The sequence below is a fragment of the Rhinolophus hipposideros genome (assembly GCF_964194185.1).
Source record: "Rhinolophus hipposideros genome assembly, chromosome: 1".
In the NCBI taxonomy this organism is placed as follows: Eukaryota; Metazoa; Chordata; class Mammalia; order Chiroptera; family Rhinolophidae; genus Rhinolophus; species Rhinolophus hipposideros.
This window is the reverse complement of record NC_138047.1, coordinates 2,822,728-2,844,833: the sequence shown is the minus strand read 5'-3', so window position 1 is coordinate 2,844,833 and position 22,106 is coordinate 2,822,728. Positions and strand designations below refer to the sequence as shown.

General features: G+C 43.1%; 1 protein-coding gene across 3 annotated transcripts in view; it reads right to left on the bottom strand.

The window, feature by feature from the left end:
• The window catches only part of ADARB2 (adenosine deaminase RNA specific B2 (inactive)), a 415,421-nt gene extending 393,929 nt beyond the window's left edge, over positions 1-21,492 (bottom strand). For all 3 annotated transcript variants that reach the window (XM_081062451.1, XM_081062453.1, XM_081062452.1), the window contains exon 1: positions 20,956-21,492. In XM_081062451.1, coding sequence (XP_080918577.1) covers positions 20,956-21,055 — 100 coding nt within the window. In that variant the 5' untranslated portion in view covers positions 21,056-21,492. The remainder of the gene's footprint in view (positions 1-20,955) is intronic.
• Positions 21,493-22,106: the final 614 nt, after the last annotated feature.

Here is a 22,106-nt window from a genome sequence, read left to right as displayed (position 1 = left end):
CACATATAGGTGTGGAAAAAGCACCTGATGCAAACACGTGGTTCCTGCAGGGAGAGCTGGTGGCTGCCTGTGAGATGACTTCAGGGCACTAAGAAGGCTCCCTACACCCTTTCCAGAAAGATCACTCTCAGTTTGCTGTTGATGACTAAACCCACTATCGCTATAATTGCACTGGACAATAACTGCTTTCCCACTAACAAGTAGCTCCTCAGTTTTGACGACGTATTTCTCATTGTTCATTTCACTTCCCTGTGAAAGAGTCTAGTGTATCATGTCCAGGGTCAATGAGGTGATATCAGATTTTAAAAGTGACCAGTTGGAGAAAAGAGTGTAGCTGGAAAAACTTGGGTGAGAGAGAGGTCTGGGTCATGAGAAGTCTGACTGAAGATGCAGAGCGCGTGGGAGAACACACCTGGGGCAGGGAACACAGGGTGATGATGGAAGGTGCAGAGTCAAAGATGGATGATCTGTTTCCGAGAAGCGGCGTCCCGGTGACTCAGCCGGGTCCCTGAGCAGCAGCAGCAGCACTCGCCTTGCCTCTGCGACTACTCTGACTGTGAGTGTAGAGAAGGAGGGAAGAAAACAACGCAGGCCATGAGGCTCTAAGGATCTTTCAATTTGGTGAGCAGGTAGCAGGGTATGGGGCCTGGTGAAGGACAGATAAGTACAGACACTGAAATGCAAATCCAGCGCATAAGACATGTTCACAGTGGGATGTGCTACAAGTCTTTCCCCAGGTTTCTAGTTGGTTTTAAAGATCATTTTTAAGGCCCAAAATGCTCCTTGGTTTGGCAAAAAAGAATTGAAAATTAAGTATTTTAGGTGAGGTGCTATGTAAAGAGATTGTAGGTCCACCCACGCATTCCATGTGAAGATATCTATGCAATGACGATGTGGACCAGAAGTTAATCTGCGTGCTGGCCGAATACCTACTACAGGTGAGTCTATGTTGCTGATCTCCCAGGGAGCAGAGAAAGGTTGAATCATTCTCCTTGTCACTTTCAAGCTAGCTATATTTACCTGCTTCCACAAGGAAATAGAGAAAGCTAAGGTGGGACACACAGCATAGGCGGGTACTATAAAAAGAACTACAGTACACATTTGAATCAGGGTCCAATGCTCGGCCAACCACTGATTTATGCAATGTGATTCCTCAAGTCCAAAGGGTTTGCAAATCTGAGCTCTTTCTTTTGCATGAGGACACTCCATGTGATTTCAATTAATACATGTCCCATTGCTTAACAGAAACATTTGACCAGAATTGGCAGGGTGATATGTGTGTAGGAAATTTAAGAGAATGAAGGTTCTCTTTGGGTTAGAATGGTAGTTTTACAAAAATGAAAATGAAGCAGTTTCTATATAAAACTGGAGGCCAGGAATTGAAAGCACCAGAGAGGTCAGTGTCCCGAGTCCACTTTGCTCCAGGAAGAGGGGTGGTCACACAGTTCTGTCTGAGTGATGACTGACACTGAGAAGCGCTTCAGTAAACTGAGGTGTGAGCATCTCAGTTTGGCAGCGGTATGAGGAACAAAGAATTTAGGCACAATTTTTTTAAAGGCTAACTGCTTTGTTTCATAGCTAAAATAATTGACCTAATATGCATTTCTCATCTGCGTGGAGCCTTTTGTTCATTGGTCAGTGCTGGCTTACTGGGCACTCATTTAGTCTCCATCTACACCCATTTAATGCTTCACAGTCTGCACATGCATTCAAAATACAAAACAGTATCCTCAAAATTCAGTCTTAAATGGCAACAACGAGGTCCAGGTCCTACCCACCTCTTATGTTTTGTATTGAAATAAGAACTGGCTTTTATTCTATTGGATACGATACGTCCTCTCTGGCCACAGGAAGACCCACATCTGCCTTTCCGATTCTGACAGAGCCATGCCAGCCTGAGCTGTATGACCCTGTGAAGACCGTGAGCTCCTTTAGCCGTCTGGGTGCACATTTTAAAGCTGGCTGTGCCTGGACAGTCCATCAGGACCAGCTACTTAAAAACCAGATGCTTCATTGAAACCTTAATGAGGTTCTTTTATAACCATAATATCCAATTAGTTACATCTGCTCTCATATTTTCCTGAGTCAAATTACCTAATTTTTTTCTTCCTGTGGTTTGACATCTGGTGTTATGGCTTTTATTAGAAAACAAGAAGTCTGTAACTCACTATGTTTTACTTTTGCCTTGGCTACCAGGGAGCTCAGTACTCATACCATCTCCCCCAGGGTTTCCATTCAATCTGGAACTGTATTTTCATTTGCAGAGGTTCACTGTATCTGTGTCTTTTGTGGTAATTACATAATATTCTTTTTGAAAGTAAGGAGGGTTTAAGAATAAAATAATGCATTTGTGGTGTCTCTTTTATTCTATGAATAATGGATTTTGATGAACTGATTGAGAAACTTTCAAGGTTATTTCATGATAGGTATAATAATGTAATTCTTTTTAAAATTGTGAATGAAAATTGACCGCAAAGATCTAGGAATGTAGTAATGTGCAAATATCATAATGCAGAAATTGCTGAACAGGAGTAAAATAATTAAGCTGGTGGGTGACCCAGTCAATGATTAAACATGCTCTTCTCAGTAGTCTGTGTTCCATTTTGCCTTGTCCTATTATTTTCAAAAGATTCTGAAAAGAAAATAATAGGCTAGTCCTTATTTATAAGCAGTTGAAACTACACCAATTATCTTTGAGGAAAAGAGCATTTATTAGATGTACAGGGAGAAATCATAGAGGCTGGGGCAGTTGAGGGAAGGAGGAAGTGCTCTGGAAGGTTCTAGGACTGTCAGGACCCTGAGGCTAAACACCGCTATCACCACTGCCCTCCCCTCTCCTCCAGCTGTTGGACCAAGCTTGGACCCCTTCCTGGGCAATGAAGTGGCTGACAAGGAGTGAGGCCTGTGGGTTACGCTTTGGGGAAGGCCCTCTAGGTCTGTGGCTCTGGAGCTGTCTTTTTCCAGAGCAGGACACAAGGTCCCCTTCTCGGGCTCCAGACACAAGTTGATGCCCATCAAGTGATTTAGATCATAAGCAGAAGATGGAAAATAACCCTAAGTTTGATCAGCATTTGTTCAATATGGCAGGTGACAGCAGTAAAGCTGTTAAAGGGCCTACAAAATTATGGTTCTTAGGAAGAAAATAGAAGTTTTAGATAAATTCAAAATCTAATAGATCAGTCAAGAGCAGATTCCGTTGTGAAGGGGCCAGTGAAAATGCTCAGCAATGCTCAGTTACGTGGGCATTTCCTAAACTTTATCCTGTCGAATGCTAATGTTAAGTAATGTTAATGTACCATTCCCAAAATGTTGTTGAAATATGTTTGCGAAACACCGTGTGCTTCTCCTTGCCTCAGATGGTATCAACATACACTGAGCTCTGAGGACTCTGGTAGGTAGGAGAACAATTTATTCAGTGTATATAAATCGAAACACCCCAAACTTAAAAACAAATAAACAAAAAAAAACAATCAAATGTATCTTGCATGTTGTGTAGAACTGGATTTGGCCATTTTACTTCACTCTGTCCCATGGGAGAAGCGACCTGTTCTAGAAGTACTGGCAGGTTTAGGATTCACAAATCTCTTCGTATGTATCTCTATCGGTATCAAGGACCTACTGTACAGAATATTTCAATAAAATGTAATCAATTTTAAAAAGTCCGGAAAATAACCCTCAAGTTCACAAATACCTTGGATAGCAATAACATATATCTACATCTTCCTAATTCGCACCAAGATTGATAACACTTGTAAAATAGCCTATTGAGCATGATTTGTGAAACACACTCCCTTCATTCTGTTCAGGTCCTTTCTCGTTACACACAGGATAAGGAACAGGGTGTTCACTGCACAGGTTTTACAAAGCAATATTTCCTGTGGCCCTTCCTGGGTCTGGTTGTGTTCGTTTGTGTTCCTTTGGTTTTTGGCTTTGCATGTGGAAAAGCTGAGCTCCTCTCATTTGCAGGCACAGACTGGCCTCATTTCTCAGTGATTTGGGGCAGAAACAAAATCAATGTGACGTGTGGGGGGTTGATGTGTAGTCACTGGAGCCCTTTGTGTCAGGCATCGGGGACTATGGGTTGGCTGAGTGTCCTTGGGCTCCTGCACCCTGAGGGATGAGCTCCTTTCCGGAGGGCTGGCTCACTGGACTGGCTCTCAGCTCTCATTTCACAGCGAGACCTCCCTTGGAAATGGCTTCAGGCTCCCCCAACATGTATGCAGACTAAGGGTGGATTTCAGGTGGCATGTGAAAAACATGAAAAATTAAATGCTGTATCATATTTTAATGAGAATCAGAAAAAGAAAAACTCATAGACACAGACAATAATTTAGTCGTTACCAGAGGGTAAGGGGGTGGGGGGTGGGTGATGAGGGTAAGGGGGATCAAATATATGGTGATGGAAGGAGAACTGACTCTGGGTGGTGAACACACAATGGGATTTATAGACGATGTAATACAGAATTGTACACCTGAAATCTATGTAATTTCACTAACAATTGTCACCCCAATAAATTTAATTTAAAAAAAAAGGAAAAAAAAAGAAAAATACAAAGTGGGAACACCAAACCTGCAAATGTATGGGTAACATAGCTCAGGAAAATGTAACAAAGGAGGGAAGGACATCTTGCGGGTGTGTGGGTATTTAGGGTAATAATAATAATAGCGTTTTGTTCCATACGTTCTGGGGCATGTGTCGGTATGATTAACTGTCTGAGTCATGATGCTTAGGAGAGAGAAGTGGGGCATGGCTTCTAATTAACCCCACACTACGAGTGGACCCTGGCACTCCCCGGGCACGTGATTCCCCTCGTTAAGAAAACAGTTGGTGAAGGCTTGGCCGTCCACTTCAAGCAAATTTTGGGACAGCGGCCAATAGAACAATGAGAAGGAAGAGGGAATAGTTACAACAGACAAGTGGATGAAGTGTATTACCGTTCTTTTTAAAACTTGCAATGTGCCTGGTTAACTTGGTAGTATCTGCTAAGAATAGACGGTTCTATTTGCAAAGTTACCAACAGTTTAAGGCCTTCATGACTTTTCCTTCAGTGGGTCTACACCGAGCAGTGTCCATTGGATCTTCCCATCACTTGGATGAAATGATTCCAAAAACACAATTCCATTGTGAAACTTTATAAAGAACACAATTATCATAACTAAAAGCAAAATCGGTAATCGTTTGGATGAAAAGTAGGAGATACGTGAACAAACCTATATTTCAAATGCAAGATTTCTGCCTTCTTCAGCTCAGAGAAACTCGGCAGAAACACTGAGCAGTACAGTAATTGATTCATTATTATTCAACTTGCGTAAAGAATTAAAGTCACTTAAAAAAAAAGGCAAAAAAGGGAAGGAAATGAAGCAAAATACTGCGAGAGGTGAAAGTTTACTGAGTGTTTTAAGACCAAACAAATGTTAATGATGACATAAAAGAATTTAGAGAGAACAAGTATTAAAAATAAGCTTGAGAAACCTAAGCTTATTATCAGAGTATTTTCTAAATTTGCCCATGCATTCATTCATCGGGAAAGATCACATTCACTTGAAACACCCTGGCTCTGCTGCCTTCCTACTGGTGACATGGGGCGCAGAGGGACACACTCACAGCCACACGCACATGCACTCACACGTGCACTTTAAGTCACTCTGATTAGGAGACACCTCTACTGTAAATCAATAGGGAGCTGGAAGGCATTCTTACAAATAAAGAATTACCTGCAGTTACCCTGTTGGCGGGGAGTTCACAAAAGCCCAGTGATGCTGAAATCCTGACTGCCCTGTGGGACCTGAGTCCCACATATAACGTGGTGGGACCGGGCTGCGTGCCCGGTCTCCACTCCCAGGAAAAGGATGGAGTCTGTACCTTGATCTGCCCTCAGCTCTCCCCTGGTCCCTGGTCTGGGTCTGGAGCTGCCAGCAGTCTATGACTGCATGGCCCTGAGGGATCTAAAGATATCTGCCCAGTCCTCTGTCCTCTTTGAGTTCAGCACCAGGGACCCTCCCCCTCTCATTTCTGTACATAAGGGTTGGAGATTCAGTGGTCCGTTATAAATAAAACATCACTGAGAATCGCTGATTTGTTTACAAAGGAATTTTAAAAACTCAGAAATCCTACCTGTGTGTGTTTAAAACGATTTTATGAAGACGATTTTGAACAGATGGGAAGAGCAATTTTAGTCAATTTGTGTGCGATGAGTTGCATACATTCTCCTTACTGTCAATACCCTTTTGTTCTGTTTGGGAGCACAGTGTTTTCTCAGGAGGGTCTCATTATTTAACTGTTTTGTTTTAAAGTTGACACCTCCAGGATCATCAACATATGGTGAGTTCAGCTGTCCTATTTGACTTTTCTCTACTCAGATTTGTTTCTGTAATCTACTTTTCATCCATTTATTCAGTGAATTTAAAACAGAACCTACATGTTTACCTGTGGCTTCAACTTGATTTTGACTTTGTATCCCCAGCACAGAGTCTGAGCCGGTTTAATCTAGAAAATTGGAACATTAAACTGATCGTTTATGCATGAAAGTGGATGGAAAATATCCTGTACACAAACACAGAGACACACACACAAGGTCATACAAATGTTTTCCTTTTAAATCCAGATGCACAATAACCAAAAAAGTGTATTTAAATCTGAAGAGAACATTTTGTAATATTCAAATTTAGTTCCAGGGTTTTACTGAATGAGTAACATGTTTTATTTTCAATGCAAAATATTAACTAATTTGAACATCACAACGAACAATGTGCTCATTGAGACTTATCGTTCTGCACATGGTTCTGTGTACATAAGTGCTGTGTATGCATAACACACTGGCTTCCTTTTCTTCCTACTTGTTTTTGAAGAAATAGAATTTAAAATTTCCTCACCTCTAATCTTAATTCACAGTAGTCCTTTAATATGTTTGCCTTGCACAACAATTTGTATTTACTTTGGAGTTTACTATACATATTACATAGAAATCTGAAGACGAAGGTGCTGAATGTCTGAGTTGGTTCAACAATCAGAGGTTGTTTTTGTAAAATTTGGATCAGAAAACAGTGTTACTGATGCCACATAAGCAAATGAAAGTGGAATGGATATGCATACATATGTGTGTGTATGTATGTTTACATATATGCAAACACATCTACACAAACACATAAGGTACATACAGAACACACACACACTCATGAAGACATTCTGAGCTGGTTTCATTCTCTTCAGCATCTTCCTGAGAATAGGACGCACTGAGCTCTCCTTTGATCCACTCTGCATCCTGGCTCCAATGTCCCAGCTTTACGGGCTCTGGTCACATGTTTCCACAGGTGTCTCCTCCATGGCAGGGAACTCCACTTGCCCAGAGAACACCTGCTCTTGTGTTTGTGCAGTCTCCCCTGACAGTCCCCTCCTCCCTGGGGCCCGCACTCTCACAACGACCTTTCTGTACCTCTGTGTTCAATTCCACATCAGGGGATGGCTCCTTGTTACCAAGAGCGTCTGACTGAAGACCAGATGACCTAGAGTCCAATTCAGGCTCCTCCACTATTGAGCTCCCTGAAATGGCCACTGATCTGCTTGGGTCTCACTGCCCTCATCCACGAAACAAAGATGATGCTGAGTTAATGCTCTTCCAGGATCTCTTTTACCTCCTAATTCATAAGGTATACAACTGATTCTATTCAGTTGGAAAAAGTGCTGTCAGTGGGAGGTGGATGTCATCCACACGCCATTTACACTGTGGAAGGCTAACCCTTCCTAGAATCATGGTGGCTCACACTACTCTAACTAGAAATGGGGATTTTCAGAGGGATGGGAAAGGAGGGAAGAAAAGGTGGAAGAAAATTCACGTGGTTTCACACCATTAGATAGCAACACTCATGACAATAATGCAGAGAAATTTTCTGGACTTTATTTAATCAACTGTGATGTTAGGCCAATTCAAGTATTTCGCATCCACTACAGATATGTGGTTTATATAGTAGAGATATTACAGTGATGAAAATGGGACTTATGTGTTTTCTGGCTCTTACTGAGGTAGAGATAATGGTTTTGGAAATAAGGCACTGAGAACCTAACAGCGTGCTTTTGTTTCCAGGAAATGTCTCTAAAGATGAATAACTGTGCTTTTCTGTCTATTGTGGGCGGAGTTGTGTCCCCCAAATCCATAGGTTGAAGCCCCAACCTCCCAGACCTCAGAAGGTGACTACATTTGGAGGTGGGGGATCTTTAAAGAGGTGTTAAATTAAAATGGGGTCCCTGGGATGGGCCACAATCCAATAGGACTGGTGTCCTTATCAGAAGAGATCAGGGCAAAGACACACACAGAGTGACGAGCATGTGAGGACACAGGGACAAGACAGCGTTTACACACCCAGGAGAGAGGCCTCAGCAGGAACCAGCCCCCCACACACCTGGATCTGGGACGTCCTGTCTCCAGATCATGAGATGATAAATGTCTGTTGTGTTAGTTCCCCATTCTGGCGTACTTAGTTATGGTGCCTGAGCTCACCAATATCCTATCTAGACATTTTTGTATAGTTAACTTAGACTAAGACATAGAAAAGCCCCTCCTGTTCTAAATTTTATCTTGAAAGTTCATTTATAGACCATCTACACGTGACAGACGTCTTGCTATATACTGTACGAATGTACACAGAGGGTGCCAAAAATGTATACACATTTCAAGAAAGGAAAAAACGGTATTAAAATTGTAATATTCAATATATATCGACAACAAAAGATGAATACTAGTCACGTTTGACTTCTGCAATGACAAGAGGTGCTCAAAGTGGTTGCCATCAGTGTAATTTTAATACAGTTTTTTCCTTTCTTAAAATGTGCATACCTTTTTTGGCGCCCTCTGCATATGTATATACATGCACAGGTACATGCACATGAAATGTATGCCAAAAACTGTATATCACAACTTACAATTCAAAGACTGTTTGTATTTTACGATAGGCAAATGGTGCAGCAGAGAGGAATTTTGGGAGAATAGTGTAAGCGCTCAGTAAACATGGCTCACTGATTTGTAGTTCTTATTGCCTGTGGGCTACATGGGCTGTCGGGTGAGAGGCCTCATCATTGCTGAGCTGCACTCCACTCATCAAGAGCATCTCATTGAAAACACTGAAGCAGAGTCTCAACTAAATGACTCTTTAGGGTTTGTCCTCCTGTTTTGTTAGCCTTTTGGACGAGGCTAATATTCTGTAGAAAAGACACTTCCAGTTCCATGAATGTTTTGTTTAGCCTGTTGCATAAGTAACTCTATGTCCCTGCTTTTGGGACCAGAGTGTCCAGGGATGTCACACCGGTAGTGCCACATAATGACTTACTCACTTTCTCTCCATCCACTGTGGGGGCTTGTTTTGACATGAACCCAGAAAGTCATTCCCTCCTGCAAAGCCACAGCAGGAAACACCACACAGCCTCACTCCCAGGTCCTACTGAACATGTTGTGGACAGGTGGCCTTCCCAGGGCGACACCCAGAGAGAACACTGCAGGAAAGAAGCCGCTTTAATATAGTAGCTAAGGTCTCTGAGCCACACGTGATGTTTGACTATTCTCAGATACAGAGGTAGTTTTCATATTAGTGATAAGAACCCTGATATAAGGAAGTACCATGTCACATAGAAAGACGTGGTCACGGCCATTTTGGGAAACACTTTAAAGGATCAGCTGAGCCTGAACAACTAAGAAAGAAAAGTCCAGGGGAGTCAGAGTGAAGGCAGTTTCTTTAAGCACGTGGATTAAGTGAAGAGGTGTGCTGATATCGCATTTCTGCTTGTAGAGTTTATAAATTATCGCACATAAATATATATGAATGGCATTGATCATTCCATCTATGTGTGGTTTCAGTTTTATCAACTTGCACTGCGATGGTTTCCCTGCTGTTTAAGTTTGGAAATGTTCCTAGTATCACCATAAATATCTAGACCGACTGGCTGCAGCCAGCGTCACTGTTGCCAAAGTGAACAGACCTAGGAAGTCGTACACAGCAAAGTATTTAAGTCCTAGTGCTGGATACTGGGTGAGGGTGCTATGTGTCTCCTGCTTAATTCATGTACTTGAGATGGAGACTGAAACAGATGAAGACAGAGAGGTGGGAAAGAGAGAGAGAGAGTATTCCTAAATTATCTTATAGGTAAGAGAAAAAAAACTGACCCAAGAACTGTGGTATCCACGTAGAAACAAGGGATCCATTCATTCAGTGACTCGCGTGTTTTTCACGGGTTCCGCAATATTGAGTGGACATGGCAGTGGGAACAGCTATGACTGTTCCTACTTTCCTTGACCCCCGGCAAAGAGATGCTGTCCTGGGTCACCCAGAATGCCCACCGCATCACGAGTTGGAAGCCGTGTCTCTGTTCTTCCTTGGCCCGGTGCCAGAGTCTGTATTGCGCTGACGCACCCAATGCTTGCCCTCAGCGACGAGGGCACAGCTGACTGTGAACCAAGAAGCGAGATGGTGGCTGAGTTCCTGGGCAGTGCCTGGGCACAGGTGTGGGGTTTCCAGGGCAGATGTGCACCCACAAGGCAGGAGGAGGTGAGCCTGAGGACCCAAGCTGGATGGTCGGGGCAGAGGGGCTGAGAAGAACCCATCAGCGTCAAGGTGAAGGGGCAGGCTCCACAGGGCTGCTCACTGAGCAGACCCCTGGGATCTGTCTGGCTCTGCGGGTTCCATCCTGTCCATCCAACCAGACATGCGTGAGTGGGCCATCATCGGTGCGGCCAGTTTGGTGGGCAGTCGATGTGTGCCTTCTGTACTTTCTGAAAGTGTTTTGTAAGCTGTCTCTTCCAGGTGGACAACGGAGAAGCAGTCAGAGCCAAGGTGGGAGGTGCTGTCTGCCTCTTCCAGGGAACACTGTCAGCTTCTGTCACTGCTTCCTCCCTGCTGGTCAGCACAGTATCTGACACATAAAGGTGTGGCAAGCATGTTTGTCTAGTGAATAAATTCAAACCCAAACAGCAATGACAAAGATAAACCAGACAGTGCCCTTTCGAACCTCGCAATCTAACTCTGATAATTAGCCCCCCAGCAAGCATATACTGATGGTGTACAATGCCGCACGCAGCCTGTCTGCTGATTTCTGAGAGGTCATATGCACACAGAGCAACGCCCGCCAGTCAGGCCTGCAGAGAGTGCTACAAAACAAGAACTGAAGAAGCCATGTCCGTCCCCATTGTCATCACCTCAAAGATGGCTTATGACTGTCATCCCCGTGCATGTCTCCACATTGTGTGTTCTGAGCTCAGACGATTTGTACACACTCTCTTTAGAGAAACGTTTCCTTCTATTACACTGTTCTCAATATTTCTTGAAGCAATTCTTATATCAAAAAAAAATCAATTTTCTCAATGGGTTTTAATTGAGTAGCTATTATGTTTTGACATTGTGGAGGGAATAAAATGTTCAAACTTAGCGGAGTTTATAGTTTAATATTTAGTGAGTTTCACTTGGAGTAATAAAATACAGTAGAAATCAAGTTTTGTAAAAATATGATATTTTGTATTTTAAACAGTTTTCCACAGAACCTAATAGTGTTGCTGGAGTCTTGGGGTTTATTTTTGGTCTCTGTTTTGATTTGCATGTGTATGTCTGTATCCATGTCTGCCATCTAAGCTCAGAGAGAAGGATCCTGCCAACTTGTTTTTCTTGCATTTTTTCAGTTCCCAGCTCCTTGCTCAGCCCCTAGGAGGCACCTGAGGAGATGTATTTGCAAATGAATAAATGGAACTTACACACATCAAATACAGCCCTCTGAATACACACACAATGTTTAGGGAACACTGCAAACAGCAGAATTGGGTAGTGTGCCCCATACTTTTTGATCAGGAGCCTTTTCTTTCTGTTTGGGAAGATACAGAGTGTACAGTGCAGGAAGAGGAACTCTGAACAGAGAGCACAGGAAGAAAGAGACTTGGGAATTATTCTCCCCCCGCCGGCCCCTCCCCATCTCTCTGTCTCTCTCTCTCTCTGCTCTTCCCTCTCCCGCTGTTAAAATCCCTTCTCACCATCGTGGTTTTTGTTTCTCTCTTGTTTTATGATGTGAGAACACAGGTTATTTTTTATTAGTGTCAAAGGCAAAAAGATTTATTTTGCTTCTTTATTTGAAATATGCACAAAGGGAAATTAAAAAAAAAAAAGATGTTTCAGAACTTTTACCATGAAGGAGTTAATGTTTTCCTTAATACTATAAACCAAGGTCACTTTTTCACTATTTCTCAAGGAGTTTGAGCTCTCAGGAGTTTAGTCAAGAATTTTTTCTGTAAATGATTTTTGAAATGTTCGTCTATAAATGATGATATATAAGAGTTATACTGTTCCAGAGTTAGAGAATCTTTTAACATTGCAATATCCATTATTCCAATAAATGCTTATATGTATTTTACATCTTGAATCTGTCATTTGTACATATTGTATGCATGTAGTAGGAATCTACAAAAAACACACACATGCAATTTTAATGACAACTTCTATTCATTATCTACATATAAAAGTTGCTAATTTAACTTTCCTAAAAATATTGCATTGAAAAAACTCACGTGGTAACAAAATTATATGAACTCTCAAATGTGCGAGTGCTACTCTAATATGAATAACCTCACCATCCTGAGTGTTTAATGAGTAGCTATCTACCTGAGTTCCTCTCAGAGCTGAGTAGGTTTCCATCTGCGTTTGCTGACCAAACAACGGTGCAGGGATCGGAGTCACACTTACTACCATCAGAGTCACTGTCAGAAGGGACACTGTCCCTTAGTTCAGTGTTGCTAAAGAGTTGTCAAAGGTTAGTGTTTTGCCCACTCTAGTGTCCTCAAGATTTTTTTTTTTAAAGAGCTACTGTTTATTCTGGTATTTTTCCTAGGAATGTAGCAATGATTTTTATTTCAAGCTTATTTTGTTTTCAGAAAGAAAATCAGCAGCATGGACTCATTTGAATTTTAAAAATGTCTCCTTGAACCATACGTTTTGAATTAAAAAAGTCACTTTCTGTTAGAATTCTTTTAGACTCTGAATAGTCCTTTTCTGACTTTCCTTTACAGTGTTAACATTTAGAGTGGAAGAACAAGTACAATATCTTTATGTCCATGGTTAAATTGGGCCCTGTATGCTTTTATCCACCTTAAGGAACAGTAAAAGGTATTATTTTTAATATCCTTTTCTCATCACCCAAATTTATAAAACAGTCCTTTTTATTTTTAGTTGTACATGTCAGATAGTGTCTGAGCTGGTGTGCATTTCGTTTCGTTTCTCAGGTAGGAACACAGTCTAATAAAAAGAGAGGGTGTGTTTCCTTTAAGGACACGTCTGTTTCCACAGCCGCGAACCAAATGTGAGCGGAGCATCTGTGATGGACAGGGGTGAGTGAACCCAGCCAGACTCGGGGTGCAGATGAGGTCAAAAGCTATTTTGTTGACGTTTCTGTCATGTTTATTAATTTGCACTTTTCCAAAAGCAATTAAACATTTAGGAAATATTGCATTCATTTTAAAGAGAGGAAATCTCTGTACTTCCGATGGATTCAGACTGATAAAATCAGTCTTATAATTGATTATGGGTGTCCAGGGTGTACGCTCTGAACCAGGATATTACGGTCCTCACGTCTTGCTTCTTAGAAAGAGCACTGCCCCCACTTTCTGTTTGTTTTCAGCCGTAGAAGGGATATGACTGGGTTGGCGTTTTCCAGCAGCAACTGGCTCCCCAGTGCCAGAGAATTGAGCCCCCCTCCGTCCTGTTTTAATACCACATTGAGAAGACATATTTGAGAAATCACGGAAGATACTGCCAAATGATGAGGCAGGTCTCCCGTCTATCGGCTGTAGGAAACAAGAATCGGAGGTTTCATCTCAAACAAATGGAGCGGCAAAGATTAATTAAATCTATAAAATTCTCCAGCGCACATCCTAGTTGGGGTGTTTAAAGGAGCACTTTCTTTTATGTGCAAATCACCTGGAAGAGTTGACGGATCACTGAGGTGTAAGACTCGCTTTGCTGAGTAGGGGCCTCCAGAAAAGAGGGCTTACTGATTACTATAACCCGAGCAATACACATTTTATTTATTACCCAAATGGTGAAGCCACAGCAACCGAAAGAAAGGCACCTTTGTAAATACGTAGTTCTCTGTGGGCACCATTATAAAAGTGCCTGGTGGGATGGAGGTAACCAGATTTTAACTAAGGCGAGCAGGTACTAACACTGGAAGTAATACCTGTCGTAGTCCACCTTTTGTCTCCACTGCTGACTTCTCCCTAACCGCTGGGAGAGTCTGATTGTACAAGGTGTAGACACAGGGCTGGACCTCTCGGCTTGAGCTGGCTGCCGTGAGTACTGAAGCTGGAAGTGTGTTAGCAGCCCCACAAACGCTACTATAATTGCCCTCTTAGCATTGGAGCCGCTCCGCCAGCCACCTCCACCCTGTCATGTCAAGGGGACACGGCTAACAAAAGCTCTTAAGATTTCATGTCCTAGGGATTTCAAAGAAATGACCGAAAATGTAAAAGTCACCTGAGCATTGATATTCTGTGTCGTGCCCATCTTAAACCTAAATGCTATTTTGCATTGTTTATATGGATGTTCCATTTATGGGCACTATTTCTTAATCAAGCATAGAATCCCCTCTTTAATATGAATATAAAATTTACATTACCTGTTTGCTATTTTTTGAGATTTAAAAACTGTTAACATTAACTATTGGTATTTTTCACAATTTAAAACAGATGATAGTGAATTTGCATTATCTACCTATACATGTGTGTATTTTACGACACAAAGAGGACATTTACTAGCCACTTTGTCACCTCAAACCAGATACTAATTGTATTCATTCCCCATCAATAAAATAATAAAATGAAATTATTTTGCTGTCCTTCAAACTGAGTACCTGTAACTAGAATAAAAGATGGCTAATTAGCCACAGTGTATGGAGAGGCCCAGGCACTGCAATTAACTCTTTATTTTCAAATATTTATCATTCTTCCGAAAAATTGTTCTGTCTTTGCAAGCAGCCATGTTTATGTTGGGGAAAATTAAGACTTTTTAGAAAGCGAACATATCCATCTCTAGGTTGCTAATTCTTTGAGGTGTTTCCTGGGAAATTAAATTCAGTCATAAATTTGCAGAAAACTCAGGGCTCCAAGAGCCGCATTTGCTATGATGCTGATGATGAAACAAAGTCAAGGAGTCAGACGCGCCAGCCAGTCCCCCACTCGTTGTAAACAGAAGTTTACTAACTGCAGAGAGATGTCTTGGCACTAACACAATCACACATGCAAGCACAGCAGCGTACCTTGCTACATTTCCACGGACATCTCCCCTCCTCTTTCGAAGGTTTTCCTGGAGCACATCAAATTTACACATGGATCGAGAATTAAACAGACTTTCCCCCCTTCTTTTTGAAAGTAATGTCCCTTTATGTGATAGGGATCCATTCGTAAATGAATTATAATATATTAATGGCTAGGAATAAGCAATTCTCTTTGCATAATCGAGAACTTAACGCCATGCATTTCTGTATCTCAGTGGAGGGAAACATCTCATTAAAAAGACTGGGTTAATTTGGGGTCATGCTGGATACAGACACGGACGCCGTGGTTCGGTCCTCTGCCGCACCTCAGGCCACTCTCGCTATACAGCTGTCCTTAGAATGTGTGACCACATGGACAGTGCTGACACTCAGGAGTTCGGGTGTCTGTGAAGGATATCCCTGCACTTCACATTTCACTCATTTGCTTTATTGTTATTTTTCAGTTTTGAAATGGCTGTAAGAAGTGCTTTTAAAGTCTTGCTTACCATGTGGAAATATATCCTTTTAGAAATTGTGTTTGCCAGTAATGAAGAGCGCAATTTACCAGTGCAGGGCTTATTTAAATGAGGAAAGACGAAGTAATATAATTGTTTGTGGTTTTATGAGTTGCCCCAAACTGGCCATATTCCCAAAACACTGGCCTTCACTTTCAAACATTTTAGATAAAGAAGTAGGCAGATATAAAAAATTGTTCAAATGCTTTAACTGTCCTTACTGTGTATCTATGTGTATATATATATATATATATATATATATATATATATATATATACACCATGCTTCCCCGAAAATAAGACCTAACCAGAAAAGAAGCCCTAGCATGATTTTTCAGGATGACATCCCCTGAACATAAGCCCTAATACATCTTTTGGAGCAAAACTTAACATAAGACCCGGTCTTATTTTCGGAGAAACACGGTATACACGACAAATGTGTGTGTGTGTGTGTGTGTGTGTGTGCATTGTGTGGTTTTAAAATTGAATACTGGATGCTTTTAGAGCATAAGTTATCTTCCCACTCCTCGAAAACGGAGAAGTAAAATTTCCTAATTCTGCATTTCCTTACAAAATGCTTGGAACAGGACTTATGCAACAATCTAGTCACACTGTTTAGATACGGATACATGAATTTCAAGTTTTTACTCTAAATTCACGTTTACTCATCATATCTAATACTCTCGAAACAATCTCAGATCACTGCTTTTACACGGGTCACCAGAAACCAGAGGTACTAACACAAATTCTACACAGAGAAAGGAAAAAAGAAAGCCCTACACCATCAGATGATGGCGACGGTTTAATCAATTTAATTTCTTCACTAAGTCCAGTCCTCCCTCTCGAGCTGTCAGAGTGAGGGGACACGGCTGTGTCCCCATCGGCCACACGCGTGTATTGGTTTGGCACTGCAGGGGATACAGAGCCACACGGCCTCTCTACCTGTCCTTAGCACAGTCTCTCACTTCCACTAACTTTTCAACTTCATTTCACAACAAGCCTGCGCCTGTCATCCCTCTGCCTCACTCCTCCTGTCCCCTCTGCCAGTGTTTTATGTGCGTTTCCCAGTGCCCAGCACCTAGCCCGTCTCCCACCTTCCCGTGACTCCTCAGCCTGCTCTTCCAGAGCTGCATCTTGGGTTGGCAGAATTCACCTTCAGTTTGCTAAAGCTCTCTGTAACCCATAACCCTGGAACTGGATCTAAATTTCAAGAGTAAACTTACTTTGCTGTCAAATGCCTAAAAATAAAAAGTCATGTGCCGATGCCCAAGTTCAATTAGAGAGACTTACAGATGATTATTTACAAAGCATTTCAAATAGTTCTCCAAAGTTCCTTCTCTCTCTCGGTTTTAGTGATTGACGCACTTCACTTAGAAACGTATCCTCCTGTTTACCTTGTGGGACCAGCTGATTCTGTCTTAGTTCCCAATCCATTTTCTAACATGTTTGCATTAAAAGAGCAATTTAAAAAAATTTCCAGAACTTCAGTCATTTTACACATTATATATGCTAATGGATCAAATACTAAATACATTCATTATTTACAGAATGCATCTCATGCTAACGCATAGCTTTTTTTTTTAAGGAACACTACATGCATAAAAGAAAGAACAACAAACATATGAAACAGAATATATGTACTATTTTAATAATTAAAAGCACACCTATGAAATTCTTCAGACATATTACCCTGAAGGCATGCAATGGGTCAGAGATTAATTGATGACATTTTAAATGTTTTCTCCTCATAGATGACACTGTTTTGATGAGTACTGCTCCTTTTTCTGCCTGCTGGAGCTGACACTAATTTAAAAAACGTTAAATCTTTACTTTTGTGATTTTGGGTTAAAATATGCACCTTTTATAATATTCATAGGTTCAGTTCTTTTCGAATACCGGCAGACTAATCTAACCACACAGCATCGATGTGGCCGTGCATGAATCTCCCCAGAACTCTCAGATAAACAGCAATATCTTCAGATTGTCCATGAGAATGGAGCTCTGTGGGCACAGGGAGGGCAGGGAGCAGATGAATCTACTAACTACCAGTGCTGCCAGCATTTGCTGGAAGTGTCTGAATGAAACAGGAGCAGAATAAACTGACGTGGCTCTCACATGTTACATGGGATACGAATGGATGTAACCACATGGGGAAAAATGAGATGGTTTCCTTGTCCTTTTCGGTTTTTTTTTCTGCTGCCTGTTTTTCTCACATAAAAAAGCCAACTCTTGACATTTCTCATTTGCACAGAAAATGTAAATCATTCATCAATAATGTCTAAAAGCAAATCCCAATGAAAAATATCACACAGAGAAAATGCAGGAATGGTACAGAACCATGTCCTGAGAAGATAACGAAAGGGACTTAATTGGTGGGTGGGTGAGGTTCCTTCCAAATGTCTTCTCTAAAGTTTATCTGAGAGAGAAGTGCAAGTTCTGACTAGTTAAGAAGTTTTTCCATTTTATTTTTTTTGGATTTTTGACGACTATGCTGCTTGCTGTGTGGTGTTGTGGCTGAGGACTAGAGGACTACCCAGGGTGGGAAAATACTTCGCTCCGAGGCTGTGGCTCATACTTATTAATAATGAACGTTATTGTATCAAATCCACACTTAAGCTGTAGTTACTGAGTTTTTCATTTCAGAGCCCATAGATTATATTGACAATAAAAAGTGTAATAAAAAAATCTTGCCAAAGCCACTTTTGGAGTACGCATGCAGAAAGCTGCTAGCATTTCACAGCACCAGAAACAGAGTTTTCCTGCCCCTTCAACGCTGACTCTTGTTCATTGAAACGGTGGTAAAATAAATACCACTGGCGAGAAAGGCTAAGTTCATTTTTAATGCATCTGTTCCCGCATCACAAAAGCCGGTGGTGTGTGCTCAGTGTTAGCTTCCCTCAGTGTTTACGGGAGCCTTACTGAAACTCCTTAGCTAGCATCCACACACACCTGGATTTTAAATTGTGACACAGCAGAGTTCTAATATTAGACCCACTTAAAGGTGAAGGCTATTCTGTTAAATTCCTGTTGTTAAGAGTCATGAATAGTAGAACATAATTTGAATTCACCAATGTGCTGATAGAAGACAAAAACAACCACCAGCCCCTGGCATCACTAGGATCGTACGCCAACTGATCTATTCCCAGGAAAACGTGAATGCCGACTTAACTGTCCCATAATTGCTGTGTCTCCTTTTAACATTTACTTTGTTAGCTTTTCCCTAAAAAGTGAGTATTTTGCAGTTTGATTTGACTTTCTTCCCAAGCGCGCTCAGCAGCCACCCCACACATATATCTCTGTGTAATAGAAATTAGTGTACCAGCCTGATTACCCTTCCTCACTCATTTTTGGCTATGAAAATTAAGAGACTTAGTATATCCAAAATAACCAAAGCATAGAAATTTTTCATATAAAAATTTTCTTGGGAATTGTTATAGTTAAGTTTGTAGCCAACAAAGTCTTCTTTCAGATTTCTTGTTTTTCATTCCCGAATTGAATGCTTCCTAAGCTGGCATGACTGACATTTAAAAGTAAGAAAAATAAATTTGGAGAAAGGCACCAATGACCATCAGTTTATATTTTATTCCTATAGATTGCTTTATTGTGAAATATTACCACTCTCCAGTTTTAAATATTTAAAGAGACTTAAAAATATTGGGGAACATGAAGACTTGAAGTACATCAGCTCATGTTTCCTTTTGCCTCTTTTCAAAGATACACTCATTAAATTCTAATTTTTCTCAATATCGACGTCACTTTTTGTTTGTATTTTGGGAAGACATGAACAGATCTGTTTCAAAATGAGAATTCCAGATAATAAAGTGAACGGCCAGCATTCATTTCATCAGCTCCAGAGTTAACGAGGACTCCAAAATCACCGGCTTGCAAACCAAGGGCTCTGGCACCTTTCAAGGAACTTGCCACAGGGCTCCTTGAGGTCCTGCCAACATAATTAGTGACTGTTTTGTATTGGCATTTTATCTTCAATGTGTCCGGCTAATTTCTATCAGTGGAAGAAGTCCTGAGGGACTTGAGGGCTATTTGGGAGCAGTTAGCAAAAGACATGGCACAAACTTATTGTCGGCTAATGCGGAGATGGCATTCTAGGGGGAGGACTTACGACTCAGCCCTCCCTAAGGAGGCCTCCTGCCCAGAAAAACTGGAAACCTGGTCAGTTGTTGTCGTGTCTTTCCATCTGTTCTTTAGGGCTCTGTATTCACTTTCTAAAAAAGTCAACACCTTTCAAATCACGCAAGAACTGAACTTTCTCCTGCAGACTCCTAACAAGGGGCTGTGTGTAAGCAGCCCCTCTGTGGGCAGAGCAGGTGGCACAGAGAGACCTGCCATCCTTGCAGGGCGTGTGGGCACTTTAACACATGGCTCTGGAGAAGGAGCAGGGGCTGCTTTTCCATCAGCCGCTCCATGCAAGGAAGCCCTGGGCTGGGGCAGGGGCTGGGGTGGCTGGCCTCAGGGAGGCTGACGGCAAGAATACCAGTAAGGAGGCACAAACAAGACAGGGTCGCAGCCACACCCTGCCATTGGCTGTTGCTTCTCCTTTTCTGCTTTGCAGTTTCTTCCCCACTAAAAGCTATAATGCCTATTTCTCTTTTTACGTATTAATTGGTGCTTATTTCCCCTGGACGAGCCCGTGCTCGCAGTTGGTCCCAGTGTTTACAAAACAACGGAAGCACACACAGTAGAAACTGTCAGCCAGTTTGGGGAGGTGGCTGGCTGGCAGGGTGTCGCGCTCCCCTCCTCCGTGACAATTTGGACCGAAACGCTGGCACGAGGTCTCCTCCCTCGTTTTTTAGGGATGCCGGTGTGAGTGAGTGTTTCTTTTGGCCCGTGTGCTCGTGTTGCTTCCCAGAGGGTCGCAGACAGTACGAGGGCCGAGGAGTGCCCCGGAGGGACCCAAACTCCAGCCAGAAGAACTGCCAGTGCTCTGCCCCTCTCCTCGCCCGCCCCAGGCTCCCCGCCGCCGCTTGCTGAGCCCTCTGCTCCGTTCACCGTCCCCTCGGGCTGGCACGAGCCGCTAACCCTTTGCAGAGCTGCGCGCTCCGAGCGCCCGCTGCGCCGGGCCCAGCAGCCTGCAGGGGAGCGGCCGGCCGGGAGCGCGGAGCCGCGGCCCGAGGGGAGTTCGCGGGGCCCCCGCGCCGGCGCCGCGTCCTACCTTTCCTCTTGCACCTCCGCCTCCGACGCCTCTTCGACTTGCCTCTGAGTTGGCTGCTCAGCCCTCCGGACGCTCTGCTGGTCCCCAGCACCGATGCCATGGCTGAGACTTGGGAAGTGGAGCAGGACAGGAACCCTGCCCTCAGCCGTTTCCCGGTTCCTGCTCCCGCCGCCGCCGCTGCCGCCTCCGCGAGACGCTCGTGCTTCTGCAAAGCGGGGCGCTGGCTCACTTTTCAGGACCGAGCCCTCCTGCGGCCCCCACGCCCTCCTGGCTCTCCGACTCTCCTGTCACTTGTTTCCGGCTGGGCTGCGAGCCCGTGATCCGAGCCCGGGCGCCCAACGCTCCGCGAGCCGGGGGCGGGAAGGGAAGGCGAGCCGGCGGGCGGGCTGCGCGCTCCGCTCCGCTCCCAGCCGCGGCCTCTCCCGCTCTGGGCTCCAAACGCAGGGCTTCCACTTTGGCACCTCTGCTAGTTGTTGGGCATCAGCCACTTTGAAGCCAATCACGCAGGCAACTTGTCTATTTGCTGCTGCAAAGTCTAATTAGATCCAATCACAACTGCCTGCTGCCTCTGACATCAGCACCGCCAGCCCTTTGCCTCCCCTGGCAGCTTGCAAACTCAGCTCCCGTTTGGACGGAGAGAGCTGCCCAGGACGTGGTGGAGAGGGAAGAAGGCTGCAGAAGGGGAGGGACAGCCACTTGGCAGAGCCGCCTGTCAGGAGAGCCTGCCATCCAGGCTCCAGCTCCAGACCTAACAGTGCGCTGTGCTTCTCAGAAACGTGCAGCGACCGCCTCTCTAGCTAGTTTTTAACTAGTTAACTCATTGCAGAGCTTGTTGTGTTGAGGTGGAGATATCTCTAAGAAATTCGGAGACCTGCTTCCTCAGAAGGGGACTAAGATTTGCAATTCCCCTGACACAGCCTCTTAAGGGCATTCATTTTTCAGAGACTGCCTGTTTGTCTGTTTGCTTGTTTTATTTTTCCTTTATATCCCTTGGCTGTTCCTTTTGCAAAAGAGAAATGTTGCATAAAGACAGAGGTGTTTGCATCTGAGTTTGATTTTTAAGGCGAAGAATTTCAATGGGTGTTCTATTTAGGGAACGATGAAAGGGAAGGTGGACAGGGCCTCCAGCTGGTACTTTTACTGCCAAATGT